This window comes from Morus notabilis, unplaced genomic scaffold, assembly GCF_000414095.1.
Source record: "Morus notabilis unplaced genomic scaffold, ASM41409v2 Scaffold1196, whole genome shotgun sequence".
NCBI lineage: Eukaryota > Viridiplantae > Streptophyta > Magnoliopsida > Rosales > Moraceae > Morus > Morus notabilis.
Genome location: NW_010361429.1, coordinates 104725 through 115305, shown reverse-complemented (window position 1 = coordinate 115305; position 10581 = coordinate 104725). Strand labels below are relative to the sequence as shown.

Genomic DNA, 10581 nt, shown 5'->3' with positions numbered 1-10581 from the left:
GGCTTACAATATTCAACGTGTGGAGATATGTACAATTACAAAACAATACTCTTACCATATGTTTGTTTTATAAGTTCAACTTAATTATTTTATCTCACAAAATTTAAATTTCTAATCGAACTTAAAAACCAAAGGGAGCCACTATCTTCCTATCTTTTCCTGCTTGTTATGCCTTATATAAGTGCACTCAAAACAAGCCTTCTCCGCATAACGTAGCAAAAGCGAAGGATCGTAGTTTATTAGCCTTCTTATATCGATAATCGTTTGTAATTGACGACACTAATAGAAGCTTGTTCATAGTTGTATTCCTTTAGCACTCCCAGAGCAGCATATGAAATGATGGTGGGAGGGAAGAGAAAAGTGAAGAGACTAAGAGCCTGTTTACGAGAGCTTTTTAAAAACTGTTTTTGACTTCCTAAGTCTAAAAGCTGCTTATGAAAATATTTAGATGAGTTGTTAAAAATATTTTGACTTTTTCTGTCAAATTCAAAAATTATAACTTCTAGAAAAAACACATCCAAATTGTCTTTAAAACTTGTACCAAAATTTAATTAAGACATTATAAATTTAATTACAACACTTTTATTACTTATTAAAAAATTTAAAAATCATTTTGACTCATTGACTTTTTTGTTTCAAACACTTACTGAAAAGTTATAATTTTTACTTCTCTTCTTTTATTGGTAAAAAATAAAAGTAAAAACTCTGTCAAATGAACCCTAAAAACTCTGACTTTAATCGGTCTAAACCCAAGTAATCAAAGTAAAGAAAAACAGCTTTTTTCATATTTTTCATTCTCCCCCCCCCTAAAAAGTGCAAGATTCACAAAAGGCGAATGCCAAAATGAATAGTTGAATGACATTGGCGATATTCCACTTTGGTAGGCGTAGGACTTTCCCAGCAAAATAAGACAGTACAAACCATATCCGACTAATCGTCTTAGGCACATTCCTGGTTCCCCTGCCCTAACAATTTTACCAGCAACAATCTGACACGATCATATGATTTAGGTTTTCCATATGACTAGTTTCAGGATGTACAATTTTTCAAGACATACAGCACCAGACATATAAACTGGTTGTTCCATGTTTTGCAGAGACGATCGGAGAAGAACTGAACGGCCGTCAGAGGGTAACAAGAGGCTGCACATTCTTTTGTATGGCTTTGTAGCATTGCAGGCTGCAGAGAGGCAGATTCAATTTGGAATCACGGTACCTGTACACGTTTGTGCAGTTCGGACTGGCGCATTTTTCCCTTGGAGGAGGGTAACTAAAAGCAGGACAACTAATTTTGAGTATATTAACAAAAAATAAATAAAAATGATGAAATCACGGAGCCAAAAAATTTTGGAGTTTGTTTAAAAGTTTTACCTGCAGGGAACTGGATTGAATATACTTGGCAGGCCCATATCTTCCGAAAACGTAACGATGGTTCCAGTGGGACTATTGACCCACCTAATAGTGTTTAATGCAAGTGTGAGGGAATTAGCAGCCCTACTCTGCATGAAATAACAGTCAACACATTGTCGGAACAATGCTACGAACTTTCTACAAAGAGGAAAGAAAATTTCCTTTGTTTATTAATGACCTGTAACAATTCATCCCTCTGCTTCTTCATTTTCTCTTCCCTTTTTTTCCTTCCAGAATCTTGACCAAGTATCTTTCTGATTGCCTCGGCCTAAAAATTATAAAATTAAAATGTTTTCTATATTTCAAACCAAAAGATGATAAGTATACAACGTAACATGATGGGCAAACCTCAGCCTCCCGAGCCATCTTCTCTGACTGCATTCTACGTCTCTGAGCGGCCTCGGCCTTCTTCAGCTGTAGGTCCATTTCAGATAGTTTCTCCTTTCCTGCAATCAACCAACAAATACGGGGTCATGAAAGAAGTTTGATATGTATATGCATGCATATCTGTGCGTGTATGTACTTTTTCTCAAGCTTCAAATATCAAAACATCTCTCTTTACCACCAATTTGGAGAAACTAACGAGAAAAACTCACTTCTAGAATTGGAAGAAAGTAAACAATTTGAAAGGTCAACAGAAGCAGCAGAGGCCCGGGTACGTGTAATAGGGGTTGATTCCTTCCATCCTTCGGTGTACAGATTAGGAGATTCCCTTTTCAGCTTTTTTCCACTAGGTCCAGGTTCCTCATCAGATATTGGCTCTTCTTCCACATAGTCTGTATCCTCAAAATCTTTTTCCGATCTTGACACCTTTCTGAACTCTTTGGCCAGCCTTGGTGATCCATAGTTTCCAACAGCATCATCGTACAAGCCATCCATACTTTTTGGAGGCTTAAAAAGCCTGTGTTCTTTCTGGATTTTGCAATCCTTCCCATTTTCACTATGGTCTGGATTTTTAGGAGCATTAAGCCTCTCAAGGTACCGAATTTCCTCATCTTTATCATCATCGTCTTCGTTGAATCCAACATCCAAGACTCTTCGTTTAGGAACTCGATTGCTCTTGCGAACAGGCTCATATTTCACAGGAGTTCCCCTTGAAGAATGCTTCTTTTGGGAACTAGAATCAATCTTTGACATATTCTTCCATTTAACTCCAAAACCTTTCCTCTTATCTGAAGGAAAGGTGTGAGTACCATTTATGTCATCCTACATTATCAACAACATCATAGAATGGCTTTTTCATATGTCAAAGAATTATTGTTCTATTAATACCCCAATAAAATAGATTGATGAAGGCAGTAACTGAAAGGTACACACGCATCGAATCCACAAATAAATTGTTAAACTAAACGAATAGTAACTAGATGGTGACATTTTGTCAGGCTAATCTCCAGCCATTACAGTTGTGATTGCACTATCAAATCCTTAGAAATAAATCTAGTAATGATCAGACGGTTCACATGATCGGATAACTATCTTCCTTTAAAGTGGTGAGGAATGAGACCAAGCAGTTAAATCTCAACCTATATTTATACCATAGAAAGAGGGATTGTGGTTCACTATGCACTCTCACAATAACTCATTATTCAAACTTTTCGAAAAGCTATTTTGTCCTATAGTGAGTATTATTCTCTCTATTTTAAAAAAAAAATTCCCCAATATTTTTTATTTCGAAGGAATGTACACCTTCAAAAGTCACCTAATAAAGTCATCAACATCACCAAAGTTCTATGCTAAACAGTATCCTCATGTATCTAAATTCATTACAAAGTCGTAATATATTAAAAGTTATCGACCAAATCCTTGCATTTCTAGTTCTACTAGTGATTGAAAATATAGGAGCCAATTACCTGAAGCGACTTCTCTCGGGGGGCAAAAGCGGTCAAGGAAACATAAGATACTTGGGTGGATGAGCAATCCCCACTGGTGAAATCAGTTGTGGACTTGGTATGGATTGTGCGAGTAACACCACCAACCTTGAGTTTCAACTTCTTAAGCTTGTTCCCACTTCTCACTCCATCACAAGCAACCGATTTATCCTCATTGTTCCGTTCCTCATTGTGGCTTCCATTGGTAAACATCTCTATTGATGCCGGCAAAAAATGATTGCTCTGAAGAAGCATGTGTGAATTGAGGCGAGCTTTACGAGATGCATCACTCCTCTTCTTCCTTATGTTGTGCCCAACAACCGAAAACCCATTCCCACCAAAGCTTTCCATCAATACAAAGCTATTTTAAGTGATGCTATTTCAATATACCATTCCCATTATCCTGGAGGTTGTATTCATACAGAAAGAAGTTATGGTTAGACAGTTAGTAAATGTTCACAAAGTATTTTAGACGGATTGACCATAAATTTCAATAGCTTTGCACAACAAAGAGCAAGAATTTTCTGATCATAACAAGCGGATATGCCAATGAGAAGAATAATTTAAAACAATGTAAAGAAAAGAACCAGGAAAAGGCTAAAACTATTTGGAGATTAGAATAGAATCAAAGTTGACTAAATATTAAATTTAAGATAAATAAGCAGAGAATATAAACTAAAGTAATTAGCTATCAGCAAATAATTTTTCAAGAAAAGTTCAGGGAAAAAAACAAGGAAAAAAACAATAAAATAAAATAAAGTCCAACTCTTGGCGCGAGAATAAGCAAATGTTGAACGTAGCTGTTAAGGCAAACAAAAACATAGATTAAAAAAATCTATTTTGGATTCTTTCTTTTAGTTCTTCAAAAAATAGAAATCTCTTTTTTCTTTAATGTGAACATTTTAGCTCCATAGTTAGCCTACAGTTCCTTGAACTCTATCCACTTATCGTACTCCATTTTCTCCGAAAAAGTAAAAAATAACAAGAAAAATATATCGTTTCCGTCAAAAATTCCGCAAAATTTCCGTTGAGCCAAACAGAAGAAATGAAAAACACAAAATGAGAAACGGACTGGAAACCGAAGAAACGCTGGAAAAAAAAAAAAAAAAAAAAAAAAAAAAAAAAAAAAGAGAAAAAAAAAAAAAAAAAAAAAAAAAAAAAAAAAAAAAAACTTACATTGAAGCAGTGAGAGAACAAAAAAAATTGAGCTCGGAAATGAAGCGATTGAGAAAGCTAGGCGGCGATTGCGAAGAAGCTTCGAGAAGGAAGCGGAAAGTGAGAGAAAGTGTGGTTCGCCATTTTTGGGGCCTAGTTTTGGCGAAGCAGAAGAACGCAACTCTTTTATCTGCTATATTTTTCTCCATTTTTAGCTCTCTCTCCCCCTCTCTCTCTCTCTCTCTCTCCCTCTATTTTTAAAAAATAAAAATAAAAAAATATTTTCCTTTGAGCATGGGCCTTTTCTTTCAGAATTTTGGACATTTGCCCTGAATTTATAGGGGTTTTGATACTCTCTAAACATTTAATTGGGTATTTAGTACGAAGATTCATATAATGATTTGAATTATAATTTGTAATTTTTTATTATATTTTTTCTTATAAAAAATATATTTAAATTAAAAATAATTTTGAAACTGTGAACTAAATGTTAATTTTGATAATTTACCTACATTAATTTTGATAATTTACCTCTCCAATTCGTAAATAGTTGCAATATGTCTCACTTTACCATTTTTTATATGATTTTTTTTGTCAAATTTAAGGAATTGAGAGATTTATATCACAGTTTGAATTTTGATATAAATTTTTTTTATCAAACGTGATTTTTTAACACCAATTTAACTTAATCATCATTAAATAAGATACATTGTTACTATTTAGCTGAATTAAATTGTCAAAATTAAAAATTTAGGAAGGCACATTATCAAACCGCTATAAATTCAGAGATAGATGTGGGACTTTTATAGTCGATTTCTACTAGTAAAATTTTAAATTTATAAATCGTAACAAAAAACTCATTTTAATTCCTTTTGTTTTAAAAAATTGTTTATATACCTACATATGGAATACTTTCTTTTTAAAAAAAATAATAATAGGCCAGCTCTAAAAAACACAAAATTATTTGAAAAAAAACAATTAATCTTACTTTATACCATTTCTAAGAGGTGGTCGTTAGTTTTTACCTTTTATTTTTTTTTTCCTTATTTATGTCTAAATTTCAATCTTTCAGTTAATCACCGACCTACTCAAATTAATAAGTGAAACCAGGTTATCTAGAGTAAAATTGTCTTTTTATTCATTAATAGCAATATGTTTCAAACTTTTCTACCGAAGTGGTAGAATTTAATGACACTACCATAAAAGTGAATTTTCCTAATTGACCTCCAAAAAAATAATTTACATTTTTATTATTATATATTAATAGAAAGGTGTTCACAGATTATATTCTACGAGATCAATCTGCAATCTAATCTATAATTGTCGGATTTTGCATACTGAATTTCACATATTCAACTTTCACAAATTAGGCCTACTAATAGGTAATTGCTCTTTAAAAAAATTGTTAGAACTTAGAGTATATGGGTTTAAAATTTTACCTTTTACTTTTAATTAATACGTTTTTTACTAATATAGTTATGAGAAATGTTAATATCATTCATTATGTCACTCTCTACTCATTGTTTGACACGCGGACTCTATTAATATGATATATCATTATTTAAATAGAAAATGAGATAGTGAAATTCGCGTGTCAAACAGTAAATAAAGAGACGAGTGACATAAAAATTTATGCTAACAGAAAAATTATTTAATTAAAAATAATATTAATCAAGAATAGGTAAAAATTTCAGCTCATACACTCTAAATATTTGTCTCCATTCCTTTGTCTGTTTTAACACTGTAACGTGCAATACAAACTGTAATTATTAGTACTGGTTCTTCAATAGGCCCTGTTTATTTGCTGATTCAAGTTTAGAATTTGAGTTGAGATGTGATTTTATGTGAGTGTTTTTTACTGTAGCAAAAATGTTAGATGTGACTGTTTCTAAGAACTTTTTATTGTAACAAAACTCAAATTCTAAACTCGAATTAGCGAAATGAACGGGCCTACTCACATGTGGAAATGCAAGACTCAAGACCATTATTAGGTGGGAAAACCACACTTTCACATAATGTTTGACAAATCAAAAAGTAGGTCATTACTAGTAGCAGTCAACACTTAGAGTATGTTTGGTAGGAAGGAAAAGTAGAAGGAAGGAAGAAGGTGGAGGGATTTTATGAGGGAAAATGAAAATGTAGATTGTTTGATAGGAGAGAGAAGAGAAAGGAAGAGAAAATGGAGTGAAAAAAAATACATGTGGACCCCACCATTTTTTTTCTTTCCACAAGTGGGCAGAAAATGAGATAAAAAATAGGGACAACTCATTAAAGTGAGTAAAATTACTAAACTACTATTTTCTCCATCAACATCCAAGCAAAAAATTTAAGGATATAAAAGTAATTTACGAGTAAGATTTTTTCTTTCCTCCCAATTTAACTTCTAATACTAAATAATTGAATGTAAGCTTATTTTCTTTCTATCTTCTTATACCAAACAACATAAAAAAAAATTAATTTTCTTTTTATCATTACTATTTTCTATTATTTTTATATTTTTTTATATCATATTTTCTTTCTTTCCTACCGAACATAGCATTAGAGAAGCAAACATAACGAACCATTGTTCTTCTACATTGACGATGATGTATTATCAGAGCTATTCTACATGTGCTAATTGGAATTGAAGCAATAAATAAATAAACAATGAATAGTACATAAATAAACAAGGTAATAATTGGAAAGATGCTTGATAAGCCACATATGCTCAATAAGCTGACAAGAGATGAATTTTAAAAGAGGACGAGAAAATGTATAATTTTGACACAAGAAACATTTCAGTTAGACAAAAATTTAAGCATCGTTTATTTCACCGATTTAATTTTTTAATTCTAGATATTTACAGTTAAAAACTCACTGAAAATATCACATCTAATTTTTTCGTTAAAAATTTTAAAAAAATATCACATCTCAATTCAAATTAAAAACTTAAATTTACAGAGGGAACTAGACCTAAATAGATGCAAGTATTACGACACTATTTAAGAGAGAATTCAATGTCAAGAAATGGTAAATGCCTACCAAACAACAGTTTTTATGGAACTTTGGATAATTGGATTACTTTCGCAGCCGGGTCTTCTTTCTTTTCGCTCTTCTTCCTTGTGCTTGAACTCTCCGAGTCGCCGGGCTTCCTCTCCCCACAACAGACACCAGGCTCTTTATGTAGAAACAAATTGGAAGATGTACTGTACCATCTGCCCCAATTTTCCTAAGCTTGTTGGCGCGGAAGTTTACGGATAACAACTTGTCATCTTCATCTTTCATGAGGAACACATCACTATTCCAGAATGTCAAAGGATAACCAACGCCAACTAGTGGTCCGACGAGTAGATGTTTGCTCAAAGTCCAATCACCTTTACCGCCTTTAATAACATTATAGGCCTCGTTCACTTCACCGATTCGAGTTTAGAATTTGAGTTTTACTACAGTAAAAAGTTCTCAGAAACAGTCACATTTAACTTTTTTACTACAGTAAAAAGCTCTCACATAAAATCATATCTCAACTCGAATTACAAACTCAAATCAACGAAATAAACGGGTCCATAGTCATCCATAACCCATATTACAAGGAATTTTGAATTTTGATTATCTCTTGCTTCATAGCATTTAAATAAGCTAAACGAGTCGTTTCACACAACAAAGGACGTCCAACTCCAAATACAGTGGGATGAGATGCGTTTGAAACTCGTTTTAAAATAATTTTATTTTTTTGTATGAAAATAGAAATGAAAACGTTTTCAATCTCAGATAAAAATTATTTTTAAAAATGCGTTGGGTAGTTTTATCAAAAGATTATTTTCAGTATAAAAAATCTATTAATATTTTTCTCTCTACTCGAGAAAGGAGAAAACAGAAACAAAAAATAAAAAACGATTAAAAGTTTTTTTTCATTTTTTTTCTCATTTTACACTAAATTAAAAAATCATTTTTATTTCTGTTTTTTGTCTTTAATTGTGTCAAACACCGTTTCTTTCTCATTTTTATTTTTTCTTTCTCAAAAAACATATAAATTAAAAATAAAAATAACTCCAAACGCAGCGGAAATTTCTCCCTAAACAAGTCTAAACAAAGGATCCTGAGATCAGACTTGTAATCCTCCGTTAAACCCCAATAACAAAACCCCTTCCAGTGCAGGTAATCGTCCTGACTTGTGATGTTAATCTCATTGGCGATGTGGTGAGGGATGTTGATCTGTCTCCAGGAATCCTCACTAAGGCTGTATGCCTCAGCTATGACCAACGGCAGTTGAAAAATCCTGACAAGTCATATCCGCGCACCAACAGTTGATGGAAATGTTCGACTTCGGGAGGCGCTTAGCTTCTTGCAGTGCTGGATTGCATATCATTATTTCCCGGCAATAATCCCTTACGAGGCAAAGGATCCCATTACAATGACGTCTTGAAATTTTTTTATGTGAACTTTTATAATTATAATAATTTATTTTATAATTAATTAAAATATTTTATAGATAATTGTGTTAATGTGAATTAACACATATATGTTATAAGATAAATATTTATTTTATTAACTCATTTGAGGCATCTAAACTCTTTTTATTTCATAATATTTAATCAATCTATTAGACTAAATACTCTCTCTATTGAATATTGTTTAAAGCCCTTAGGCCTATTTGGTTATATAGTGAGCCGTCCTTTTATTTTTGGGGGGCTGGTGGCATTGTGGTCGGGTGTGGCCGAACAGAGAGAGGGAGAGATAGGGAGGAGCATTGTGCTCCTCTTGCCGTTCTTCTTCCTTTTGCAGGTCCTCCACTCCGGCCGGCCATCGACGTTTTCCGGCAACCATGAACGGCTTGTCTCTGCTGCCCACCAAAGGAAGAGGTAACATTCTGTATGCATGAATCCCAAATAAGTTTATATGGCATTTTCGGATTTTTAATTAGATTATTGTTTTGGATCCTATTTAAATTATGTTTAGATCATTTAAATCTAGCATGACAAGCCACCTCCTCCCAGTGTTGCCAACCACAGAGTCCACTCGGAGTAAGTGGGACGTTGTGAAGTTCAGTGACACAATGAACGGTATCATTGCCACCATCATTGCTGAGTGAAGTGAGCAATGACCTTCTATGTCCAGAGCAGATTTCCGGATTGAGCCAAAACTAAGGAGGAGGCAGAGGAGTTTTTGTTGTTCAAATTGTGGAGATGCTTGGCCACAAATTTTGAGTTTTTTATGAGGGCACGAATGAGGGTCACGAAAAGATTAACTCCAACACCTCTTCCGGAAGATAAGGCAAGAAGCTCGCCATTTCTGATTCCCATATAAGGAGTGAAATACATTAATTCCTGAATAAAACTTGACAGAAAATACGGCTCCAATGGAGTTTGTGCAATAGAGATTATAAAAAAGCTTACTGATCCACCTATGCAAATTGTATCATACAAACAAGTCACTAAAAGATGTTCATGATAAGCACATACGATACAGTGATATGATCATCAAAACTATTGTTAGAGGAAAAATAAATTTAATTAACTTGTGTGTAAGCAAAGTATTTCTAATTTCTTATTATTATTACGGGACAGAAATAGGAAAACATAGGTGGGAAACGATGAATAATTGAATACATACATCCACAAGGGAATAAAGCAAAGTAGTTTTTGTGAAATATAGCTTAACCAAATGTCATTGATGATTTCTTTTTCTTTTTTCTTTTTTTTTGAGGATATCATTAATGATTTTATTAAATTATCAAAACTTTAATCAAATCGAATGACCCACCAAAAAAAAAACAGAGAGAGAGATAGAAAGAGAGAGATTAATAATAACCAATTGTAAAGTGTGTAAATTTTAGATGATAACCCAGTTGAGAAGTGATATTGGTGAGTGATTATCCAAACTAAATAGACAAATTTATTTGTGATTCTGTGAAGGATTCATGAGTTTGAAAGAGCAAAAATGCATTTCCTTTTCACTGGTTGAAATTGATACAGTGAATAAAAGTATCACCAACAAATAAAGATTTATTTATTTACACTAAAACTTAAAAAAAATTTAAACTCAAGTTACAACAAGTTCCGAAAGCACAACAAAAAAAGCCACAAAAGATAACCTACAAATTTCCAAAATGGCATACCGATTTGGTCGGTTCAGCCGCGGGAATGTGGAATTAGCATTTTTTCTTTGGCAGG

General features: G+C 33.0%; 1 protein-coding gene across 3 annotated transcripts; it reads right to left on the bottom strand.

Annotated features, from left to right (window-relative positions):
- Positions 1–805: 805 nt before the first annotated feature.
- On the bottom strand, positions 806–7468 carry LOC21387709. Of its 3 annotated transcripts, none has more exons than XM_024166519.1 (7): positions 7454–7468; positions 3260–3680; positions 2006–2615; positions 1758–1855; positions 1588–1677; positions 1371–1498; positions 806–1269 (listed from the first exon to the last, which is right to left on the bottom strand). In XM_024166519.1, the coding sequence occupies exons 2-7, from the start codon at positions 3626–3628 to the stop codon at positions 1125–1127; spliced, it is 1440 nt and encodes a 479-aa protein (XP_024022287.1). In that variant the 5' UTR covers positions 3629–3680; positions 7454–7468; the 3' UTR covers positions 806–1124. The 3 variants fall into 3 exon arrangements, with proteins under 3 accessions (XP_024022287.1, XP_010097790.1, XP_024022288.1); XM_010099488.2 differs by lacking the exon at positions 7454–7468 and adding an exon at positions 4454–4664; XM_024166520.1 differs by lacking the exons at positions 806–1269; positions 7454–7468 and adding an exon at positions 4454–4664 and having other exon boundaries at positions 1429–1493.
- Positions 7469–10581: the final 3113 nt, after the last annotated feature.

Excerpts from the sequence above, each read along its gene's own strand:
- LOC21387709 (XM_024166519.1), bottom strand. The coding sequence starts at position 3,628 with ATGGAAAGCTTTGGTGGGAATGGGTTTTCGGTTGTTGGGCACAACATA. Across the intron at positions 2,616-3,259 it reads CCCGAGAGAAGTCGCTTCAG|GATGACATAAATGGTACTCA; the intron begins GTAATTGGCTCC and ends TTGATAATGTAG. Across the intron at positions 1,856-2,005 it reads ACTTTCTTCCAATTCTAGAA|GAAAGGAGAAACTATCTGAA; the intron begins GTGAGTTTTTCT and ends GGTTGATTGCAG.